The sequence below is a fragment of the Phasianus colchicus genome, chromosome 25, assembly GCF_987193195.1.
Source record: "Phasianus colchicus chromosome 25, bPhaCol1.hap1.1, whole genome shotgun sequence".
NCBI lineage: Eukaryota > Metazoa > Chordata > Aves > Galliformes > Phasianidae > Phasianus > Phasianus colchicus.
This window is the reverse complement of record NC_143460.1, coordinates 6,171,504-6,194,756: the sequence shown is the minus strand read 5'-3', so window position 1 is coordinate 6,194,756 and position 23,253 is coordinate 6,171,504. Positions and strand designations below refer to the sequence as shown.

The 23,253-nt window shown below is 55.6% G+C and overlaps 2 protein-coding genes across 14 annotated transcripts; both read left to right on the top strand.

The window, feature by feature from the left end:
* Window positions 1-1,417: 1,417 nt before the first annotated feature.
* On the top strand, window positions 1,418-11,980 carry LOC116238784 (uncharacterized). 12 transcript variants are annotated; one of them, XM_090124698.1, is made up of 18 exons: window positions 1,441-1,544; window positions 1,714-2,335; window positions 2,720-2,947; window positions 3,568-3,807; window positions 6,014-6,162; window positions 6,838-6,884; window positions 7,198-7,274; window positions 7,393-7,447; window positions 7,687-7,762; window positions 7,901-7,928; window positions 8,492-8,632; window positions 8,741-8,872; window positions 9,070-9,217; window positions 9,674-9,726; window positions 10,222-10,272; window positions 10,352-10,428; window positions 10,523-10,642; window positions 10,897-11,980. In XM_090124698.1, the coding sequence occupies exons 5-18, from the start codon at window positions 6,047-6,049 to the stop codon at window positions 11,054-11,056; spliced, it is 1,281 nt and encodes a 426-aa protein (XP_089980824.1). In that variant the 5' UTR covers window positions 1,441-1,544; window positions 1,714-2,335; window positions 2,720-2,947; window positions 3,568-3,807; window positions 6,014-6,046; the 3' UTR covers window positions 11,057-11,980. The 12 variants fall into 12 exon arrangements, with proteins under 12 accessions (XP_031464522.2, XP_031464521.2, XP_089980823.1 ...); XM_031608662.2 differs by having other exon boundaries at window positions 1,418-2,335; window positions 2,723-2,947; XM_031608661.2 differs by having other exon boundaries at window positions 1,418-2,335.
* A 264-nt stretch (window positions 11,981-12,244) lies between these two features.
* MICAL1 (microtubule associated monooxygenase, calponin and LIM domain containing 1) lies at window positions 12,245-23,207 on the top strand. 2 transcript variants are annotated; one of them, XM_031608654.2, is made up of 24 exons: window positions 12,245-12,476; window positions 15,108-15,369; window positions 16,070-16,277; window positions 16,352-16,468; window positions 16,540-16,794; window positions 17,018-17,118; window positions 17,201-17,458; window positions 17,801-17,916; window positions 18,008-18,134; window positions 18,461-18,533; window positions 18,914-19,064; window positions 19,133-19,323; window positions 19,424-19,533; window positions 19,613-19,666; window positions 19,751-19,828; window positions 20,095-20,263; window positions 20,357-20,463; window positions 20,555-21,038; window positions 21,120-21,190; window positions 21,287-21,385; window positions 21,482-21,575; window positions 21,651-21,750; window positions 21,836-21,909; window positions 21,992-23,207. In XM_031608654.2, the coding sequence occupies exons 2-24, from the start codon at window positions 15,109-15,111 to the stop codon at window positions 22,120-22,122; spliced, it is 3,429 nt and encodes a 1,142-aa protein (XP_031464514.2). In that variant the 5' UTR covers window positions 12,245-12,476; window position 15,108; the 3' UTR covers window positions 22,123-23,207. The 2 variants fall into 2 exon arrangements, with proteins under 2 accessions (XP_031464514.2, XP_031464516.2); XM_031608656.2 differs by lacking the exon at window positions 12,245-12,476 and adding an exon at window positions 14,601-15,030.
* The last annotated feature ends 46 nt before the right edge of the window (window positions 23,208-23,253 follow it).

Sequence of the window (23,253 nt, the reverse complement as noted above, 5' to 3'; positions counted from 1 at the left end):
CCCCTTGTCCTGCTGTCACTCACCCTTTCAAAGAGTTTATTTCCCTTCTGTTTGTAGGCTCCCTTTAGGTGAGGGAGGGGTGGAGTCAGATTCAGCCCCATCTGGTCCCACAGCTGCATTGCTTCCACCTGTGCTTGCAGGGCTACACCCCTCACCAGGTGCTCCATCACTGCTTCCGGCTGTGATCTCAAAGTTCCCATAAAAGCATGAAGGAAAAAAAAAAAAAAGAAAAAACAAACAAACCAATAAAAAAGTCATGACCGGCAGCCAATTGGGTCTGCCTGTCTGGCAAGGGAGGGGGGAGAGGTTATCAATGAACGGGCTAGGATGGTCCACATGTTTTGATTCCAGTCTGTCCTCAATGGCAATTGGTGAAATTTTTAATAAATAGGGGAGCACAGATTTCAATACTGATGTAGCAAGATGCTGAGAAGCTGCACGTGCAGTAAAAGAGCTGAGATTACCGGTGTGAATGGAGCGAGTGCTGTCTGCCAAACCGCCGGGGTCAGCTTATGGCTCCCAGTGAGAAACGCGTGTCATCCACTTGCACAGCAATTAAAGACCATTGTGAAATTATTTTAGGATTTGGTGTCCTCAGTAGCGTTCTTCCCCTGACATCCCAAGAGAAAACAGACCATCAGGGACTGCGCTGCAAATCTGCGTCAATCCAGTCGGAGTTCTTTCCGCGGTCTCTACTGCCACTGCGTGGCCAATGCAAGGAACTGCGGCTACGTTGCTTGGTGCCGCGCACTACGCATGCGCTGCTTAATTACAGTAGAACGCATGTGCTAGTTTTGATACATGACTACGCATGCGCCACGCCAGGCATGCTACTGCGCGTGCGCCTCTCTTTTAAAGGGACTACGCATGTGCAAGACTGGTAACAGTACTACGCATGTGCCACTCTAGCGACATAACTGCGCATGCGCCTATTTATCCTAGTATTACGCATGTGCTTGTTCTGATAGACGATTACGCATGCGCTGCTCTTGACTCGCCACTTCGCATGCGCATGTTTTCTCACAGCAGCACGCATGCGCTAGTGCCAGCGCATGCTCTGTTCCCCGCGCTGCACTATGCATGCTAATTCCGACGAGCTATTACGCTTGCGTCAATCCAGGCGCATTACTACGCATGCGCTTCTCTCGACAATAGACTGCGCATGTGCGCCTGTTGACGATACATTACGCATGCGCCAGTTCTAAGACGTTACTAAGCATGCGCAACTCCCGGCACTGCACTACGCATGCGTTCTTCCCGTCATAATATTACGCATGCGCAACTCCTCGGGCATGACTACGCGCGCGCCACTCACGTCTCATCACTACGCATGCGCTGCTCCGTGACGCACACTACACGTGCTTCTGTGTTGACATTACAATACGCATGCGCGAGATTGTTTGCAATGCTGAGCCAATCGGATGGTGCGTCGGGCGCAGGGGCTGCTGGGAGTAAAAACGGTCCGTTGCTGGGGTGGGCTCGGCATGAAACCGCCCGAGGAAATAGACAAGGAGCATCCTGGGCTAGAAAGTGGGAGAGTAACGGTGAGCCGGTGGACCAAGAATTCACTTCTCGCACGCACTTCAGTGGCTCGCTGATTGTGGGTGCTATTTAATCACTTGGGCGCGTGCGCACTATTGTCTGGAGTACCGAGCATAGTAATGACTGGTAGATAAGCTGTGCGGAGAACGTACGTTTTCCTCTTCCTCATAGCTCGCGCATGCCTGCACCACCGAACAGCGACGGCTGCAGTTCCCCGATCTGACCACGCGGTGGCAGCAGAGGCCCGCGTGGGGTCCACATAGAGACCACATAGAACTTCTCCAATGGGCTTGGTGCGGACCCGCGGCGCAGTCCCTGGGACCCGTTGCCTCTTTCTCTTGAGGACAGGACAGGAGGAAAAACACAGAGTTAGAAGAGGAAGGGAAACAAACAAACAACAACAAAAAAAAAGACGAAGAGAACGAAGGAAAACTTCTCAAAATCCAGGAAACCTGTGTTAAGTACTTGCAAATATCTGTAATATGAATGAAAACTGCAGACACAGCAAGTTAACTTCCCCGGACTTCAGGAAAGCAGATTGTCATGGTTTTATGGTTTTCCGTCAGTATTCCACATCATAACATCTGGCAGTGCCCTGGAAGTTAAAAAGTTAGTGCTGCAGTTCTGTGGGTTGTCAATACTTCCAGTCTCTTGGTCTCAGAAGAGAAGCATGAACTACAATTCCCAGAAGACTTCATTTTTCTGTTTCCATTTTCCTTTTGGAGGGAAAGACAAAGCTGACTGGGAGTCACAAGGCTACTCTCTTTGCTCCCTGTCTGCCTGCAGCGTCAGAGTAAGGATGTCAGTTTTGGAAACTCTGTCATTTTCTTCTCATTTTACATGATTTATTAGCTTCAATTCCAATCATATTATATTTTATTATCTCACATTCCGCTACTATATTTAGTAAACTAAGTTTTTTCCTTTAGCTTGTTGCAGCTGTTTTCCTCGCGTAGGCTCATCTCCCTACCTTTTCCCTTCTCCGCCCCCTTCCTGGAACATAAATCTGTGGGTCACTTTGCCCCCTTGTCATGGACACTCGGCCAAACCAGGCCAAACCATGACAGAGCTGGTCTTTGCTGGGGTTTGCTGGTCATAATCAAGGGCTGAGGTTTAGTTTTATGCTGATTGCAGGACCAGGCCCCTGCACTGACCTCATAAATCATGTTTGCCACAGCAGCAGCAGCAGCCAGTGTGGATCTGAACAGCTTTCTTCCGAAGCTGAGAAGTGGATAATCCAGATGATCACTGTCCCTGCCATCTGAGAACAAGCTGAGGCAGTTTCGAGAGGAGCTTGTGGAAGATGTCAGCACCATGAGCTGCTGTGGGACCTTCACTGCTGCTCTGCTCTTGGAGCTGGAGATGTCCTGGTGGGGTCTTGTTCTGCATTGTCCTCTCTGAGCAGGTTGGTGTGCAGGGAGCCAGGCTGCTTTTGCTTGTGTAAGCTCTTTCCTGACATGGGCAGCTGACAAGATGATGTGTCTATGTGTTCGCCGAAGCCACTTTCTGCAGCTGTGCACCTGCCAGGATATAGTGGCAGAAGCTGTGGAGCCTGCCCAGTGTCTGGCTGCTGCTCACAGGGAGGAGGGTACCTGCAGGGATGGGGCCAGCATGACCCAAGCTGTTCTGGTTGGAAAGCACTGGTAAATGCAGGGGTGTCTGTCCTCCAACCTCTGAGTTTGCCAGCCTCTGTCTGTCCTCAGGGATAGCTGTTTTTGTATGTTCTGCTTGTTCTGCCTCATGCTCTGCTATACAAATCGTGGCTGTGGGCTCTGTTCTCAACAGTCTCTTCTCAAGAGACATTGTACTGGGCTAGAAAAAGCAAAAAAAGCATCAGCATCAGCAACGAAATACACAGGCTAGACCCACGTGGCCAGGCAGCGAATGTCATTGCAGTATTCAGGTGCTCCACCAGCTGGGTCTCAGCCCAAAGGAGGGGTCTTTGGTGCTTGGGTCTCTGCTTTCTATAGCAAGAAGGTGTCCAGAAGTGTGCTAGTAATGCTTGTGTAAACCTGTCTCTACCAGGACCATTGCTCTGCCTTTGGAGATGCTTGCTGAGCAGCTGGGAAAGCACTGATGTTGAGGAATGGGAGAGATGGTGCTACTCTGAGTCTTGCTCCACTGCCTCTGGTTGGACTTGCATAGTTGCCCCCTGCAAATCTCAAGCATCCTCTCACAGCTCAGATCAACATCCTCTGCTCACTGCAAATCCTCCTCTGGAAAGAAGCACAAGTGACCATTCCTTGCACCTCGAAATTCTTGGAGGTGGGCAGCAAACTTAACATAGAGAGATAGGGAAGGGAGAGATCCTGAGGGAGATATTTTAAGGCTGTGTAAGGCAAAGGGTGGCAGTGCCAGTTTGCTGTTTAGCATGTCTGTGGCTATTTCCCACACTCTTGCAGCTTCTGCTGAGTTCCTGTGTCTTCTTGGGGCTGGCAGTATGAGGTTATAACATTAATTGGTGCTAATCATGCACAACACTGTTTGCATTGCTGGGGATGTGGGGCTCTCCTTCCCATACAGTGACTCATGATTTCTCATCAGCTTTGCTGTGGGGTCAGGTCAAAGCAGAAAGTGATGGCCCCAGGAGGGAAAATCCATCCCTGGAGCTTCAGGGGCATTCGCAACCCCATCCTGGGGGTGGATCATTAAGATGGGAAAAGAATTCTGAGATTGAGTTCAACCATCATCCCATGCCCACTAACTGTGTCCGTTCAAGCTCCATCCTACTTTTGCAAAGCACAGCTTCTGCTTCAGAGCTGCCAATGGTTTCTCCCAACTCTCTTTGTCTGCTCTGCAGCCCTGGGGCTGAATCTTGAGCTCTCAGCAGCTGGTACAAAGCCGGGCCTGCCCTGTTGCAGATGGTGAGATGCTGTTTGTTGGCTGCCCTCTGGGGGCTTTGAAGATTGGCAGACCCCAAAGACCGTCAGCGGGGACATGGGATGAGGGAGACAACAGTGCCTACCTGCCTGTAGGCTGCTCCTCTGTAGTGCTGACTATCGAGTCTGACTCCATGTAAGCTCCTTAGGGAAGAAAGCAGCTTTGGGGATGTGGTGGATTTAATCAAAGAGGTCAAGCAGAGAAAGGGTCATTGAGGTTGATGGCTGAGGTGAATCAGGGTGGAGAGGGGATGGGGCTTGCTCATATCACCACATACAAGCTGTCCTGGTGTACCCTCATGCTGCACCCCATGTGAAGGTGTGGGGACTTCCAACTGGTGCTGAGGTTCAGCTTTTCCTCTCTAGTCCCCGTACAGGGAATAAAGGGCCACCTGCGCAGCACCCAGCCTGGCCCCGCATGGGGAGCTCTGACTGCTTTGTGCATGTCCTTTAAAGGCCTTCTCCCTTCAAGCTGTTCCCTTGGCAGCTCCTTCTGCCACAGATGCAATTGCTGTGCTGCTGGCAGTGTGCACTGCTTGGTGCCCTGGCTCCCATCCCTGGGGTCCTGACTGCGCAGAGGGCTGGGGCTGAGCTGGGGCCTTTTGGGACGGATTCGGGCAGGTAATGACCTGGGGAACGCTTGGTGAAGTCAGTGAGCCAAGGGAGAGTGGGGCTGCCTGGGTGTTATTTAAGCTGTTCAATGAACTGCACTCCTCTGTGTTTCCAGCTACGGAGCAAAGATACAGGGTGGGTGTTGCGATGGCGTAAAGCAGCAGGCTTCAGGATCTGCCACAACTGTCCCAGAGGTGATTGCTTTGCAGCAGGGACTATCCCTCTGGATGAGACTGATGCTCACTGATGGGATGCTTTGTTTTGGGGGGTTCTGAGGAACATTCCCAATGCACAGACATGAAAGTCGTCAGATATTCCTAGATCAAGACTGATCTGTGGAAGAAGGGGGGATGACTGGGCTCAGCTGAGGCTTTGCACAGTCAGCCCCTTAAATCTGTGCTTCATTTTGTATCCTGACCAAAACAAATAAACAGAAAAAAAAGAAATAAATTTCCTTCTGCCCCATAGCTGCATTTCTGCAGGCTCAGCACATGGGACTGACAGGGACCCTCTGGGCTTACTGCCATCTTTCTCTCTGTTTTTTAAACATTAGAAAATAACTCAAATGATATACCTGAGCTTACTTATAGAAGGATGTGGGAATTCCATGCATTTATTTGCACAAGAGCCCGCCTGCCAGGATGCTTGGAGTGACCCCAGCCCAGGTTGCTCCCTCTCTGCACCTGGCAGGGAGTGCAAATGTACCCCATGGAGGGGTGAGGGTCATGCTGCTGATGTTGGAAATCATGGGTGGGGGGTGGGAAACAGAGGTGGCAGAAGGGAAAGCCCATCCTCAGCACTGCACAGAGGTTGCTTGATGTAAATCCCTCGCTTGCCTCTCCCCATGCCCATCCCAGCAGCATCCTCCTGCAGCCCACAAATGCCTCCACACTGCCGCTGGGTGAGAAAACATTTTAAAAATATAACATTTAGAGGCGTTCTCCCATCTGTGCATGGCTAATACGTGTCTCTCATGATAGGTGTACTGGTCCTGGAGCCTCTGTGCTGTGCAGATGAAGTCACGGGTGGACACATCGCTGGGAGCGGGGAAAGAGGTGCGGGGACGAGCCCAGGGGCGTGCAGCACGGAAACAGTGCAGGAGCAGCCGGCAGAGCCCCCACCAGAGCAGGTATGTGCACCAGTTTGGTAGGGTTAGGATGTGGATGGCAGTGCCGGATGTAGTGCTCAGCCTTGTTTTGGTGCAGCAAATGCTTTCTCTCCTGGGCACTGATCCTGGGGAACAAATTGCAGGGAGGAGAGGGAAAAGTGCTGCTGAGCTCTGCCTGGAGCCAGGAACAAAGTTTGGGAGTGGAAACTCTTCCCCAATTGGGTGCTGGGCTCTGGCATGTTTGCTGTTTGTACCTCCATGTTTGCCCTTGTATCTCCATGCACTGTGAGGCTACAGCATCCCTGGCTCCATGGATCTGCTAGAACCCTGTGAACATAGGGCAGGGTTTTGGGGGAGTGACCACATGATAAAGCCTGCTGTCCCCATAGCGGTGACACAAGCCAGCTTTGCTGCTGTGCCTGCAAGGAGGCCAGCTGGCAGTGAGGTCTGCCTGGCACTCAGGACAAAATAAATGGGCTAAGAAGTACTGCTGCAGGCCGGTGACTCATTGCTGGCTCCTCTGCAATGGAAGGGCTGTTAGGCACAGGGAGAGCTGCTGCACCCATGCCAGGGACAATGGGGATGGAGTGGGCTGCGGAGGATGTCCGGAAAGGACGAAGGTCCTGGGCAGTGCGGGTGGGATGCTGCCTATCCTGCCAGTGTTGCTTTCGGGTTTACTCTAGTTCCTCTCTGTAGGGAGCAGCATGCAGAGCCAGCCAGGCTCCTCACAGCTCTGGATGAAGGTAAAGATATCTGGGGTGGGGGTGGTGGAAAGAAGTGGCTTTGTGCCCCTACTCTCCCTGAGCAGCATAGCATGGGTCCAGGTGGGGGTCCCTCATCCCAGCAGCACCTCCCTGCATCCTCGTGTCCCCTCCAGTCCTGCGACCCTTACCTGCTTTCCAACAACTACTGGATGATGGGGACATCCTTAACCCTGTGAGGGGTACTTTGGGGGATACCTGCCAGCCCACGCTCCTCAGCATCCTGGAGGTTTTGGGGGTCTCAAGGCAGGCACAGGGATGCTGCCACACTGCTGCCACCTCTCTCTGTCCCCAGGGAGGATGAGCAGTCCTCAGGAGCACCTGGACAGGGTTTTGACTGGGAGCAAAGAGAGCATGGAGAGCGTCAGTGAGGTGAGAAGGACAGGAGGGCAATGGGTTTGGGACTGCAGAGCTACTCAGTGATGCTTTTTTGGGGGGGGATGCCATTCAGCACCAGGAAGGGGGTTGGTCTGAAAGTGCCCCTTCACAGGAACCAGGCACGGAGCTGGCTTTTTGCACTGGAGACAACGATGGGATTGAGGAAGGTGGGTGAATACCATGCCATGTCCTAGTCTGGGTGCCCTTGTGGTGGAGCATGAAGTGACTGGGGACAAGCATGGGAACCGTGTGACCTGATAGGGTTCAGCTTCCTCAATGGGGACACGGGAACCGTCCCTCATGGAAGAAGTGCTGGGGCATTCCCTCCCTAGTAGCACCTGTATGGGAGGATGAGAGGGAGGAGGGAAGACCAAGCAAAAGCCTTCACATATGGACTTCCCCACAGATGGAGAAACCTCAGAGGAGCTGCTGCCGAGTTTCCCCAGTGAGCTCTCAGTGCTGGAGAAATTGGGACTGCACAGGTAAAGGGGTGACTGGCTGCATCGCTTCTGGGGGCTGCAGAACAGGGGTCCTGAGGAATCCCTGGAGGCAGACCAAGGGCATTTTGGCATGCAGTCCACACTGTGCCTCCAGCTCTGACAGCTGTTCTCTTTCTGCAGCACAAATTTGACGGAGCAGGACGTGGAGGTGAGGGCTTGTGGGTGGGCTAGGGAAGGGAGACGAATGTTCTACTGAATCCCAGCTGGGGGACTGTGTCCTGCTCCCAGGCGCCGCAGTCCCTTGGCAGTGATGCTGTTGGCATTTGGATTCAGCTCCATTTCTGTGGCATGATGAGCACCCAGTAATCCCACAAATTTCTCCTTGAGTTCCCTGAGCAGGGAGGTAGTGGAAGCTTCCCTCATAAAATAATTGTTCTGTGAGTGCCAGAGCTGAGTCAGGCTCTGCTGCCCTGCATGCCAACTGAGACCTGCAGTGAGAGCTGGTGTTTGCCCACTGCATCCTAGTACCAGCAGGCCTTGGGATTCCAGTGCATTGTTGGCTGCCAGGGGATGTCCCCATTTTGTGGCATTTCACAGTCTGCCCCCATTGTGCAGTGTCCTGATGAGTCTGGAGACAAGCAGTGCTGATGGTTCTTATGGAGCACTGCCCAATGGCACATGAAAGGGAGTCTGGCTGTGTTTTGGGGAAAGCCATGCATGGCCCCAGTGGCCTCCCCTTCATGTCCCAGTCCTTTGCCCTCCTGCCTACAGGCAGCCTTTGCCCACCTCGCCCTGGCATTTCGCTGCGACATGTTCACCCTGCAGCAACGAGTGCAGGTGGAGAAGCGAGCACAAGATGCAGCAGAGGAAAACATCCAGGAGGAGCTGGGGCAGTGCCGGACTTTCCTGGAGGTAGGTGGGCACTGGAGGGGGTTGACATCTGCTGGGGATCTCCAGCTCCAGAAGAGTTCAGACAACTCCAAGTTCCAGCTCCAGCAGCTCCATGCTCTCCCCCGGCAGAGGCTGACTGCATCCTGCATGGATGTGAGCTGCAAGGAGGTGCTGGAGCAGCTGCAGTGCAGCCTGGCTGTGCTGGCAGCTGCCATCAAGCGTGCCACCAGTGCTGCAGAGAAGCTGGGAGCTGTCCACCAGGTGGGTGAGGAATGGAGGTGCTGGGAACGCATTGCTGGGGGCTGTGCCTCCTCCTCCCAGTGCTCTTGTGGGTTTTGTTGGCACATGCTGGGGTATCCTGGGAGTGGGAAGGAGACGCATTTGCACCCAGAGAGTGCTAGTGGGGGGCATTGTCCATGGGGACGCTGGGAACCGATGGCTGGTTCTCCTGGATACAGGAGGCACGGATGAGCCGAGCGGCGGAGGTGATGGTCCAGCATGTGGAGAACCTGAAGCGGCACCACGTGCGTGAGCACGCTGAGCTGGAGGAGATTAAGTGCCTGATCCAGCAGAACTCCCGCAACCGGCAGTTGGCAGAAACCCAGGGTGAGATGGTCTCACCCCTGAGGGGGGCAACACTGCAGCATTCAGTTCCAACCTCCCACTCCCACCCCCCCCCGATGTCAGCATGATCCTGTGCTGCAGAGCCATCAGCTGGGGACTGGGGGTGGATGACAGCTGGGGCTGCAGCTGCCAGACCTGATGACAAATGTGAGGGGCCCATGTAACAGCAGCCACAGAGTGGGAGCAGGTGCTGGTGGCTGTTCTGCAGCCCAGTGGGGAATTCAGAGTGGGGGCACACAAAGGGTGCCCTGTCCCTGCAAACCCCATGCACAGTGTGTGTGTACAAGCAGTTCCCCCTGGTTGGGCACACCTGTGGCTTGTGTCAAGCAGAGAGCACGTTGTCCTGTCTGCCTCTAACATGAGGGACATCCACAATTGCCTGCACATCAGCCCCATTTTTCCCCCAGGCAACATGAGGTTTCTTCTCTTTTCTTCCAGATGATGCAGAGCAGCGACTGAGGCCTCACCCCCTGATGCGAGGTTTCCAGCAGGTAATGGCAGTACAGCACATCTCCCAACTCCCAGTACCACCTCATGCCCTGCAAACATCCCTCTCCCTGCTGTACCCACGCACTGCTCCCCCCAGGGCAGCATCCCTCTTCCCAGCTACTGCTGTAGGCAAGGTCTGCTAGAAGCACCGGGGCAAAATGTAGGGGAGAGCTGCTGGCCTGGAGACCTCAGGCAGTCCCTCTGCGTTGCAGGGCTTGACGGGGAGGAGGCTGCTCTCTAGCTCCAGCTCGAATTCATCTCTGCTTCCCCTACAGCTCATGAGGTAGGGGAGCGCTCAGGAGGGGTTAGGTGGCACCGCTTGGCTCAGCAGGGACAGGCGCAATGCTCTTGGCTTTGACACCCCTTCTTCTCATCACCTACTGATGGGAGGCTGGCAACACCCCTTCTTCTCCTCAGTGTCCCTTGCTCACACTGGTGATGGGGAATGTGGGGAGAGATCAGCACTGTGTTCACCCTATCCCCTCTGTTCACCACAGGCATCTGCACGCCGCCGAGTCAGCATCGCTGTCATCCCAAAGCAGCTCTTGGTAAGGACATGCTCAGTGGGGACAGACAGACTTGGTGCCATCAGGTCTGGGTGCTCACGTTCCCTCCTTTGGTGCCCAGCCAGCTTCTGGCATGGATGGCCGAGCAACCCTAGCTGGTGGGCCTGAGGGTGCCCAACACCAGACCAGCACCCAGAGGTAATGGTGCTGGGTGAATGGAAGGGTGGGGGGACAACATGGCTCTGTCTGCCTCCATCCCATGGGGCACAGCGTCCCATTTCTCCCTCTCTAGGAGCAAACTGGAGCCACCAAGCCAGGGCAACGTGGTGAGCGAGGGGCTAGTGGTGGAAGCGGTTGGCAAGGAGTTGGAATCAATTGCAGGGGACAAGGAGCTGGGGCAGCTCAGGATGATGTGAGCAACACCCTTCATCCTCGGGGCTCTACAATCCCAGTGCTGCCAGCATGTGGGGATGGAGGTGGGAGGTTGGGAGATGGAGTTTTGTGATTGACCCACTGAACCTGCCCTGCCTGTTTCCTCGTGCACTGTGAGTCACCTGTGCCCTCCTCACTCTTGTTTCATCCAGGTTTGGGCTAAACTTTGTCCCTGCTTTGGGACAAATGCTGTGCCCTTTGGGTGAAGGATGTCCCTTGTTGCCTTGTCCTTAGGTCCAAGGAGTCCTCTGTGGAGCTGTGGCAGCCGTGGCTCTTCATCTCACAGCCCTACTGGGTTGTGTTCTGTCTGCTTCTCCTGAGCGTCGCCTTCCTCCTCCTTCTCCACCTTTTGGAGCTGCAGCGGCTGCAGCCTGCAGCATCACCCAAAGCTTAGCTGCACCCACTCCCCATCGCTGCTCCCGATCCCCCCCAGAAACCACAGAGGCCCTAGAATAATAAAATTGGAGGAAAAAAAATGGGGAGTTTTGATGCTGGAGCAAAGGGCGACGTTCTGTGCTTGGAGCTTGTAGGCACAAAGCTGCAGCAGCAGCTTGCAGCCCTGTGATGAGTTTCTTGGTTCTAATGACACAGCCACAGTGAGGGATACATGGATGTCCCTTGTGTGTCCCCTTTCCCTTGGGGACAGTGCCCACGACCACCATGGATTTGCTTTAGGGCTGTGTCTCAGGTATGCTCTCTTTGTCCCTGCATTGTAGGGAATGCCACCACCTTCCCCTGTGTCCTCAACCCCAGCATGGGCACACAGGGAGAGGAAGGATCTATACCTCCAGTTCCTTTTCTGCCTTAATTAAGATCTATGCTAATTCTCTACATCTGTCCCCCGAGGGTCAAACCTACACTTGGAAGGAGCTGATTAGCACTTAGCTCTCTTTGTAGCAGCACGAAGTACTCACAAAGGGAGCTGTCAGAAGCAGCTCCATGGCTGGGACCAGTCCCAGTTCTGCGCAGACACCTCGTTTCTGCATCCACACCTCCAAAACATGGGTGGGCTCTGGGGGTTTCGCATGGGGTTGGGGGACTCCAGCCAGTCCAGCAAAGCTGTGGGGCCATGGGTGAGGGTCCTGTTATGGGACTCTTGGGAGGATCCATGGAGGGATGGAGGTACTGGGACACCTGTCTCCTCTTGTTGCACATGACTCACGGTCCCTATGTGCTTCCTTGCCCCATGTCCCTGAGTCACTGCAGCCTCGTGGCAGGTTGTCACCATGTGTCACTGCTCCACCAGCCCCATCACTAGGGGCATGGAGTGAGCAGGCAGCAGCACCCCAAGGAATTCACCGCTGGGAAATCCTAAAATCCACCCAGCCGGGGTCAATCTTTGGGGAGTGGGCAGCTTCATCCCCCTGCGGACCTTCAGCTAAGGTGGAAGTGCTCTCCCAAAATTTTCCATGAGTGTGGCACTGCTTGGGGACACCATTGGCTCATTTAGAGACAGGTGCTGAGCAAATCCCTCTCGCACAGGGCAAGACCTGGCTGCTGGGCGCTAGGCTCTATTTCTGGGGGTGGGGAGGAAGCAGTGCACGAAAAGCAAAGTGTTTTGTTTCATCACCGCTCTCCAAAACCACGATTGCAGCACAATTTGTGGCAGCACAAAACGAGGCAGACACGGAGACAGCCCTGCCCCCTCTGCTGAGATCCCAGCACCGCCTTCCAGCAGGAAAGGAGTCGAGAAGAGAGGAAAGGAACAGTCAGAAGGAAAGGAGCCGGGAGGAATTGAACCGGGTGGCCGGAACCCCTTTCAGCCCTCATCCAGCCCCATCCCCGTGCTGTTCCCCCACCGCGCAGACCTGAAGGTGAGTGGGAGGGGAATGGGCAGAGAATCCCTAGTGGGTGGGGGGATGTAGGGATCACCCTGCTGCCCCCCACCCTCTCCCCCCCCAGCTCTGTTTCCTGCTCCAAGGAGAATGTGGATGAAAGGGGGACTGCACTGTGTGAGTGCCACCGGAAACATCGCTCCGGTTTGATGCAGTGCAAGTTGCTGAATGCTTGGGGGTTATTTTGGGATGCTGGGCTGCATGCGTCTCCCCTTGGTCTTCACTTTGCCAACTCCTACATTCTGCTCCCACCAGGACCAAGGAAAAAGGGAGTAGTCCCCTCGTCCTGCACTCTTTTCGCAGTCCCATCAGTGCTCCCAGTACCAAGCACAATGGAGCAGGAAGAGCTTTGCAAAGGGAGAGGCTTATCCCCATCTTGGCGCCTTGCTTGGGTGCAGGGGGAAGATGCTCAATTGGTGTGCAGGAGCCCCCGGGACATTTTGCCAATTGAACGTGGGTTTGCAAGTCTGCTGTCCCTCCAGGGTACGTCTGCTGCAGAGCAGCACTGCTGGGCATCCCACTCCACCCTACCCCACCTCAGGCAGTTAGAACCCAGAGGAGAGGACACTCTAGGTTGTTTTTGCCTTCAGCCATCTCAGCCCCAGCCCAAGCAAGAGCAGCTTCTTGATAGCACTACCAGTGTTGTCCCAGACAAGGGACTGAGCAGTCCCCATTCCCTTGGCTGCAGTGACCTCTGTGCTGCCTGAGGGGCTGGTGCTGATTGGGGTGCATGGCTGAGTCCCATGAGCTCAGACAACTTTTGGGGGTGCTGGTGCCCCTGAGTGTTGTCTTCATCCCGAGTTCTTGGGGATGCGGTCAGGATGTGGTTTGTGGATCCCCTTTGCAGAACAACCCCACAATGCACCGGAGAAGTGCTCACTTCCACTGCAAGTGGCTGAGACCCCCCCGGAGTCTGCACAAGGTTGCTGCATCCCAAGGGGCTTTGATACCCACTTTCATAAACCCTTGGCAGAGAACACCCGGCCTTGATGGCAATCCTGCGGAGACTGGCCCATGGGTTCTCTGGGCTGATCCCAGTCTGTGCTGGGAGCACGCACAGCAGGAGGGAGAGGCCCACCTGCCAAGCTGTGCTTTTGGAAGCCCTCCCAGCCTGCATTTGCTCTGTCCTTCCCTACCCTGTTTTCATGTGCCGGAGGATGTGAACTTGCCAGCAGTTCTGCACCCCTGGGCCTGCTTCCCCTCTGCATCCCATGAGGCAGGACAAGGGGAAACCCCCTCAGCACAAATGAGCATCCCCACTCCAGGGTTGTTCTGCATGCACTGGTGCTCGATGATTTCCCTATGAGCTTCTGCAGCTGCTCCAACCAGAGTTGTCCCAGGCTGAGTCAGGACTGGCTACAAACCCACCTCCTCCCTCTGCCTTTAAGGGAAGAAATGAACAAAGCATTTGCGCTTTCATCTGGGGAGTGCAGAGGTGGGGGCTCAGTGCCTTTTCCCCCTTTGTTAGGAGCAAATCTGCATGAACTGAGCAGCCAGAGTGGTACCTACTACTGCTAAAAGCTGTTGTGTGGGGGTTCAAGCACACCAAAGGGGACATGAAGTGCCAGCACGAACATCGTTTCCATAGGAAACTCAAAGTAACATAGAGCTTCTTGTTCTGCCTCCTCCTTGCCAAGCCAAAGCACTGCAGTGGAATGCTGCCCTGGAATGGGGCACAACCCTGGCCCCACACCACTCGCTGTGGGCAGGATGCCTCAGTTTCCCCAAGCTCTTCAAATTCATTGTTTCCCACTGGTAAGGCTGGAGAGCTTCAGGGAGCTGGGGCGCAGTGCAAGGGCAATGCTCACTGTTCAAAGAGGGAGCAGAACAGCTGAGGAGCAGTGCAGCAGGATGAGACTTCCACCATGCTGGTTCTCCTGCCAGGTTGGGAGCATCCCCAGCCCCATGGTTTGGAGGTGGATGGAGAGGGCAGAGCTTGGTGCTAGTTGTGGCATGGGACAGTAGTGTGGTGCCACCAGGTCTGGGGAGAGGTGCGTGGAGATAGATGAGCAAGCATTGGGCAGGTGCTGAGCAAGGGCAGGGTTTGGGGGGAGTGCTACACCCCAGCTCTGGTGGAAATCTCCCTGCATGCTGCCAGGGCTGTGTGTCATTTGGTTATTTTTGGTTTCCCAACACTGCTTCCTCTGTGCTGCTCTCCGTCTGCCTCCAGGCTGGCAGCTTCCACCTTGCTGGGCTGTCACAGAGCAAGTCCTGCTCTCAAACCAGGGCAGCAGGGTCCTGCCCCTTCCTGCCCAGCAGTAGTTTTACTGTTCTTGGGGCACTGTGGTTTGTCCCTGCAGCTGGGACCTCACCAATAAGAGGAAGGAAGCGGTATCTTTGCTCCAAAACAGTGCTCTCACTTGCTGCAGGTACGCACAGTACAAAGGAAGCTGCAGCCGTCCCCTTCCCTGACGTCACCCTGCACGGTGACACCGTGGCTTACTGGGTGCAGCCGGAAAGGGCCCTGATTCTAGTGTCACCATCATCAAGATTGCTGCACCCTGTGCTGCAAAATCTCGTGCTGAGACCCCAGGTCCTGCAGCATCCCTATGGGGATGGACTGGAGGATGGCACTTGGGGGTCCTCCTCTTATCTCCGCTGTTTCCCCAGGATGAGTACACCCGATGAGGAGCCGACCAATCCAGCCCACACTCTGTTTGAGCACTTTGTACGTGCCAGGCAGTGCCAGGAGGTCCTGAGCTGCTTTGCAGAGCTGTGTCATCAGCTGGGGCTGCAGGGCAATGGGCTGCAGCTGTACCACAACCTCAAGGCTGCCCTCAACTCTTGGAGTGCCAAGGCTCTGTGGAGCAAGCTGGATAAGAAAGCAGGACACAAGGACTACAACCAGGGCACTGCCTGCGCCAGCACCAAGGTAAAGGTGGCTGTGGGATGTGAGGTTGGGTCCCTATGCTGTGTCCGTGGAGTGGGAGCATCCATTGGGATGTCCTTGGAGGAAGGTGCAGGATGTGCCACTTGGGATGGAGTTGCAGTTTAATGTCTTGAAGTGGTTTGATGTGTTAATTAACCCCCATGCCCTCCCATGGCACAAAGCCACCTTGGTGCTTTTCAGTTAGCAGTGGCCATCCTATCCCCACTGTGGGGATTGCAAAAGGGTGGAGGGATATAGTGACCCAACACCGTGTGTCCCCCTGGGGCTGGGGACCTCAATTCTGTCCCTCATCTCCCCGCTGTCGCCTTTTTTCCCCACTGTCACTTCCTGCCTGACAGCAGTTCAAAGTTCAGTCTCATTACTGAGTACCAGCAAAACTTCCCCATCTGCAGAGAGGGAAAGCGTATGCTCCTTATCTTGCCTGGTGCTTAATTGCTGCCATTGCCGTGACACCAGGGCAAGATTCAGCCTGCGAGGAGGTGGATGTCACCTCACAGGGCATCCTGTTTGCAGCATGGAGAGGAAGGAGGGGAGTGGGAAGGGATGGAGCAATGGTTTAAGGTGGATTAGGGTGAGATTATCTTGAGCCTGACGTAACAGCATGGGTACGACACATTGCTGGGACGTCACATCATGGGGATGTCACACCATGGGGACATCATGCCATCTGTCCCCTCTGCAGTGTCTGGTGGTGGGTGCTGGTCCCTGTGGCCTGCGCACTGCCATCGAGCTGGCGCTGCTTGGCGCCCGTGTGGTGCTGCTGGAGAAGCGTGACTCCTTCTCTCGTAACAATGTGCTGCACCTATGGCCCTTCACCATCCATGATCTGCGGGCGCTGGGTGCCAAGAAGTTCTACGGGCGCTTCTGCACTGGCACACTGGACCACATCAGTGAGTGATTTGGGTGCACCCCAGAGTTGGGCAGGTAGTGCAGCTCTCGTTGCTCCCCCTGTGTCCACTTGCAGGTATCCGGCAGCTGCAGCTCATCCTGCTGAAGGTGGCCCTATTGCTGGGTGTGGAGGTGTATACCAAGGTTCAATTTAAAGGCCTCCATCCCCCCACAGGCAAAGCAGCTGGACAGGGTAAGGCACGGCTTAAGGGTTGTGGCATCTTGGGGACACAAGCAGACCCCAGTGACTCCCCTGTCCTGCAGGCGGCTGGCGGGCTGTGCTGCAGCCCAGCTCCTCTCCCCTCAGCCACTATGAGTTTGATGTCCTCATCTCGGCTGGGGGAGGCAAGTTTGTCCCAGAAGGCTTCAAGCGGAAGGAGATGCGAGGCAAGCTGGCTATTGGCATCACCACCAACTTCATCAACCGCTACAGCCGGGCAGAGGTGGAGGTAGCCGAGATCAGCGGCGTGGCCCGGATCTACAACCAGAAGTTCTTCCAAAACCTCTACAATAAAACAGGTTGGTGGTCCTGGGTCAGTGGGGGGGTCCTGAGGTGTGCACCCTATCATGGGTGCATTTCCCCACATGGTCACCACACTGGTGGGACATGCAGTGGTGCCATAAAGCTCATAGGTTCTGTTCCAGTTATGCACCCTGTGGTGGGTGCATATCCCCACACAGTGATCCTATTGGTGAGGATGATAGGTAGCTCAGCTCAGCTCAGCTCCTTCCTCATCACCAGGGATTGATTTGGAGAACATCGTCTACTACAAGGATGATACACACTACTTTGTCATGACAGCCAGGAAGCAGAGCTTGCTGAAGAAGGGTGTCATCCTGCAGGTGAGGCAAGTGGGTTTGTCCCACCACTGGGATGGGGACAAATGCCACTTCCCATCCTGGTTGGACCCACCTATCCCTGTAGGACAAAGCGGACATTGAGAGCCTCCTGTCCCCAGACAATGTGAACTGGGATGCACTGCTCAGCTATGCCAAGGAGGCTGCCAACTTCTCCACCAACTACTGCCTGCCTGAGCTGGAGTTCGCCCTCAACCATCACAACCAGCCAGATGTCGACATGTTTGACTTCACCTGCATGACACGCTCCGAAAACGCAGCACTGGTGCGGGAGCACAACGGGGCACGCCTACTGGTGGGGCTGGTGGGCGACTGCCTGGTGGAGGTGAGCAATGTGCCTCAGTTTCCCTATCCGTGAGCTGCTCAGTGCACCCTATCCCCATGGACACATACCCAAATTGCTGGTAGCAAGATACATTGGTGGGGATGAGTTATCCCTTCACTGGAGGTAGTTGGGATGCAGCCCAGTTCCTCCTGGTGTGCAGCAGCATCTATGCAGCCATGGAGCTGGGGAGGAGATGTCTGTCTTTCCCTCTGCCCATGCCTTGCCACCTCTACCTGCTTTCATCTCCATACAAGCCTGCCTGCTCCCTGCCTCCTCCCAGCCACCCCAACTGGCCACAGAGCTTCATCCCCATCCCTGTCCCTTTTACTTTCCTCTCCACAGCCCTTCTGGCCTCTGGGCACCGGTGTGGCTCGGGGCTTCCTGGCTGCCTTTGATGCAGCATGGATGGTGCGGCGGTGGGCGGCCGGGACACCTCCTCTGGAGGTGTTGGCAGAGAGGTGAGAGTCCACCCTGGAATGGTTGTGCGCTCAGTGTGGTGGGGAGGTGTGAGAGTGGGTGTGACACCCAGCATCATCCCCTTGTGCCCAGGGAGAGCATCTACCAGCGCCTGTCGCAGACCTCACCAGACAACACCAACAAGAACGTCACACAGTACAGCATCGACCCCACCACACGCTACCCTAACCTCAACCTGCAGGCTATCAGACCCAGCCAGGTACTGTCCTGGAGTACGGATGAAGAGCATCAGCTCTCCACTTCCCGGCCCAGGTGTATCCTGCTTGGGTGGGAGAGACAGCAGCCATCCAGCTTGGTGCCCATCAGTGAGGTGACACCAGTTGTGTGTCACCAGTTGACATGGTCCCCTCCTAACTGGCATGGTCCCCTGTCCCCCACAGGTATGAAATCACAGCTGTAGGTCCCCAAGGTGTGTAATACATTTCCTGTGGCAGCTGGATGGTGGGGGGTAGGGGGGTGTCTGGATGTCCCCTTTGCCAATGCCAGTTGGATGCAGTCGGGTGACCTGAGTGTCCCCTCTGGCAGGTCCGGGACTTCTACCTCGTAGGCAAGGTGGAGGTGGACCACGAGAAGAAGATTGACAACAGGCTCAGCACTGGTAGGAGCGGCCCCATGGTCCTCCCACCTCCAGGACCCCTCCCGCAGGCCATGACAGAGTGGCTCCTGCCCTGATTTCCCTCCCCATCCCATCATTTTGAAACCCCAGCATACAGGCACTGTGCTCCTCCCAGCATAATCTGGATCCCCAATGCAATGTCTGCATCCCCATCCCGTTCTCTATGACACAGCCCCCATGGGGACAGCTCCTATCCCACTGCTTTCTTTTTTTCCCTCCTCCTGATGCTTTCTCATTTCATTGATAGAGCTCTGGGGGAAACTGCATGATGAAGTCTCCACCTAACGCATGATGCCATGGGTGGGGGACCTCTGGGGGGGTGTCCTTGGGTTGGGATGGGACGTGTGCTGCTGCCTTCCCAGCTGTCTGCGGAGACACCTACAAGGAGCTGCTGCGCTGGTGCCAGGATAGCACGGATGGATATCATGGGGTGGAGGTGACTGACTTCACGTCCTCCTGGACCAGTGGTTTGGCTCTCTGTGCCCTCATCCATCGATTTCGTCCCCATTTGGTGTAAGTGCCCAGTCCCAGACACCCCCACCCTACAGCACCCACCCTGACAACATGCACCCTCCCTGCAGGGATTTCAACGCCATGGACCCACAGGACCCCATACGCACCCACCAGCTGATGCTGGATGTGGCAGAGCAGGAGTTGGGCATCCAGCCTATCCTCTCCAGTGCTGAGATGGCCTCCATGGCTGAGACCAACCGCCTGGGGCTCATCACCTACCTCAGCCAGTTCTATGAAGCATTCAAGCCTCCTCCTCCAGGTGTGAATTGTAGGGTGGGTTATCCCAGCCTGAGCAACCCATGGGGCTAGCTGGGTGCTCCCCATTTCATCCCCAATGTGTCCCCATCCCCTCTGTGCAGCGTCGATGGAGCTCAGCAAGAAGCCTCTGTCCCCCTGTGGCACCAAAGGGGCCATCCTCTTTCTCAGCAAGCTACAGAAGAGCCGCATCCTGACTCACAAGCGCACCCAGGTGAGGACCCCCCTCATCACCCCACGTTGCTCCCCACAGCCATCCCTCATAACTCTGGGTCCCATATTTGTGTTGACAGGCCAGTGTGCAGAAAGATGCTGAGGGCAAGAAGAGCAATAGGGACAGCACAGAGGTGGGTGCCTGATGAATACCAAAGGGACGCTCTGTGTGGTGCAGCCTGTGGAGTACTGAACCCTGTTTGGTGCTGTGCCCTTAGATTGATGCAGTTCCATCTGGAGATTCTATGGATAATGACCACGATGCACAACCTGCTGCCACTGTGGACCCCGCACAGGTTGGTCCTCACCTTGTGCTTGGGGGGCTCCTCCTGTTCATGGGGCCAAGCCAAGGGCTGGCACACGAGCTGCGTCAGCAGACGCCCACGAGCTCCCGGCTCCTCCCACAGCATTTCCTGACCCAACTGGTTTTCTGGAGCCAGGCGCTGCAGCTCCCTTCCTCCCTGTGTCAACAACTGAGCTTCTCTACGAGAGGAGCCCCCAGCCGCCCAACCCCAAAGACTGGGTACCCCACATCACCCCAACCCGTCCTGTCCTCCCACAGACATTGGTTCGCCCAGAGAGCAGTGATGCCTGCTACTTTTGTGCACGCCGTGTCTACATCCTGGAACGGGCCAGCGCCGAGGGACTCTTCTTCCACCGCAGCTGCTTCCAGTGCTGGCGCTGTGGGGCCACGCTGCGCCTAGGAGACTACGCCTTCAACGAGGAGGACGGTGAGTGTGTTTGGAGACGGAGACCAGGGGGGTGGGTGACTCTCTTCGCAACCTCTTTGCTTGCTCATTGTGTGGTTTGCACCATCCTCCCAGGTCACTTCTATTGCTCACTTCACTTCCCTGACACCCTTAGCATGGAGCTGCCCCCGCATGAGCCACCAGCACTGCTCCCGAACAAACCTTCCATGCTGCCTGATGGGGTAAGTGGCCATGAATGGGGTCAAATAGTGGGAGGGAATGCTTGGGTATAGCCTCACACTCATCTCTCCTCCTCTACCCCTGTGGGTCTAGGATGCTGTCACTGACCACGTGCTCTCAGATGCTGGGAGCCCCTGTGCATCCCCTGAGCAGGAGAAGCCTGGACCCCCACCCATTTCCCCACAGCCACCCTGGGAGCCCAAGATAGAGGAGGGTGTGGGCACTGATGAAGTGAAGGATGCTACGGGCACTGATGAGATAGTAGAGCAGGAGCTGCTGGTTTTGGGGATGGAGAATACAATGGAGGAGGATGAGGAGAGTGAAGGTCCCAGCACAGAGCCTCAGAAGGCAGTGGAGGATGCTGAAGAGAGTGGTGGCAGGAGGAAGATCATCCTCTCAGACCTGGAGAAGCTTCATCTCTCCTCACTGAGCCTCATGGGCGACACAGAGGCTGAGCCTCCCCCCAAGCCAGCACGGCTGCGGCTGCAGGCACCGCTCGAGGCCATGCTAGGTGTGCAGGCACAGGTGGCCTGGGAGGAGGAGGAGAAGGAGGAAGAAGAAGCAGTCATGGAGGAAGGTGGGTGGCTGCTGATCTGGGCTGAGGGTCTCTCTTGGACCCCATTGTGCCTCAACTGTTCTGTGCTTTGAGGGGATGCAGATCTGGAGGAGAGTGACAGTGAGGAAGAGGAGGAGGAGGAAGGCTCAGACCTGGACATCACGGGAGAGTTGGTACGTTCAGGCAGCAGCAAACCCACTGGTCCCACACTGTCCCACATCAAGGCCTCAGGCATGGCTCTGCCTCACCCTCCCCATGTCCCTGCACAGAACCTGATAGTGGGGGGCACAGAGAAGTACCCCACCTGGAAACACACGCTGGACCGCCGTGCACGGGAGGCACAGATGAAGCGGTTCTGCAAAGCCCAGGTAGGGAGCCCTGCTGTGGAGGCTAGGTTCCCATCCCCATCCTTACTTCATGCACTGGGATGCGCTGGCCAACCATTACCCCTCCCCACCCCACAGGCCATCCAGCGGCGGCTGGAGGAGATCGAGGTGACATTCCGAGAGCTGGAGCTGCAGGGTATCAAGCTGGAAAAGTTCCTTCGGGAGGACAGTGGTGAGGATTTGGTATGTGGGGCTTCTCAGTGCCGAAGGAAGGGGCTCACACCACTCACCCTGCCCTGCCTTGCAGACAGCCCAGCTGACCAGAAGACGCAGTGGATGAACCAGTTGCTGTACCTGGTGCAGAAGAAGAACAGCCTGATGTTGGAGGAGTCGGACCTCATGATCACGTAGGTCTGGGGATTATGCTGCATGGACTCCCTCCCCCGCAGGCGCCTGGCCCCATGCTCACTTCTTTCCATTTCTGCCCTGCAGGGTGCAGGAGCTGAAGCTGGAGGAGCAGCAGTGGCAGCTGGACCAGGAGCTGCGTTGGTACATAGAGAAAGAAGGTAAGCATCTGTGTGTACTGGAGGTGGGAGCTGTGTGTGGTGGGGACCCCCAGCCATGCTGCAGCCCCTGCTACTCCCACAGAAGCCCTGAAGACCCCTGAGGACCATGCAGCTGAGCAACAGATCCTGGCTCAGCTGCTGAAGGTGGTGGACAAACGCAATGCACTCATCCACATGCAGGAGGAGAAGCGTCTCAGTGAGCTGCATCCCTGAAGGATTCTCATGGGGGGGGTTCTAGCAGTGTCCCTCCCCAGGTTAAGCATCACCCCAAGCTGCTTTGCAGGCAGCTGCCATGGCGAAGCTGCGTCCCCACTTGCTATGGAGGGGGTGACAGCAAGGAGCATACCCATTCTGCAGCACAGAAGAAGTGCCCCCCACATCCAGCTTAATTTTGCCTTGGCCTTGTGCTTGCTTGAAAATGAGATTTGCAGGGCACATGAAATACAAGGGCTGCATGGCTCTGCCCAGGATTTGCCAGAGGAAAAATCCCCATCGAGGAACTGGAGTCTCTCTCGCTGCAAGAGATCCCACAGCTATGACCCCTTCAAGGCAGATGCTGCCACAAGGCAGAACTGATGGCATCAAAAGCTTTTGGTCCTGCAAAACCTCTCATGCTCAAGTTGCTCCACTGCCTTCCTCAGGACAGTGCCTCGGTCCCAGTGTGTGACAGCTCCATGCCCACCAGACCCCAAGGGCCCATGGCCACCATGGGCAGGTGGCAGTTTCATGCCAGATACGGTGGGGCAGCAGCAGGAGCAGTGCCTGGAAGCTACTCTGGGACATCCATCCCAATCAAGAACATCCATCCCAGCTGGGGACACCCACACTAATCAAAGACATCCATCCCAGATGGGAACATCCACACCAAACCCTGACATCAGGCTCTACAAACGGGACTACCAATGGCCAGCACGTAGCTCTGCATCACCACTTTTGGGTGCCACCTCCATACTGTCCCCATCCACCGCAGGATACAAGGGTCAAAAACTCCTGTGCAATGTGATGTGGGATGAGGATGTTTCCCCAGCAGCTCTCCTAGTGGATTTTGCCCAGAGCTGGCACTATCTGTGACACAGGACAAAGGGCACTGGTGGCCACATCCTCCTTGGCCCTTTCGGGCTTCTCCAATTCCAGTGCCTTTGCATGGACCTTTAAAGATTTCCCAGTTGCTGCAGAGCTGTTCTCCACAGAGATGTGGTGCTTACAGTATGGGAGTCCTGGGTGTGGGATGCTCTGCACCTCCCACTCTGCTGCAACCCCCTGCCTTGGAATAAAACCTCCTTGACATGGCACAAAGGGTTAAAACACCTCTTTTATTTTCTTCTGCTAAAAAAGGGGTCAGGA

What these genes read in the sequence shown, in the direction of transcription:
- LOC116238784 (XM_090124690.1), top strand. Translation starts at nt 4,412, where the DNA reads ATGCTGTTTGTTGGCTGCCCTCTGGGGGCTTTGAAGATTGGCAGACCC. An exon ending in GAGAAATTGGGACTGCACAG is followed by an intron (nt 7,763 to 7,900) that starts GTAAAGGGGTGA and finishes CTCTTTCTGCAG; the next exon opens with CACAAATTTGACGGAGCAGG. An exon ending in TGACGGAGCAGGACGTGGAG is followed by an intron (nt 7,929 to 8,491) that starts GTGAGGGCTTGT and finishes TCCTGCCTACAG; the next exon opens with GCAGCCTTTGCCCACCTCGC.
- MICAL1 (XM_031608654.2), top strand. Translation starts at nt 15,109, where the DNA reads ATGAGTACACCCGATGAGGAGCCGACCAATCCAGCCCACACTCTGTTT. An exon ending in AGGCTATCAGACCCAGCCAG is followed by an intron (nt 18,135 to 18,460) that starts GTACTGTCCTGG and finishes CCCCTCTGGCAG; the next exon opens with GTCCGGGACTTCTACCTCGT. An exon ending in AGCGGTTCTGCAAAGCCCAG is followed by an intron (nt 21,386 to 21,481) that starts GTAGGGAGCCCT and finishes CCCACCCCACAG; the next exon opens with GCCATCCAGCGGCGGCTGGA.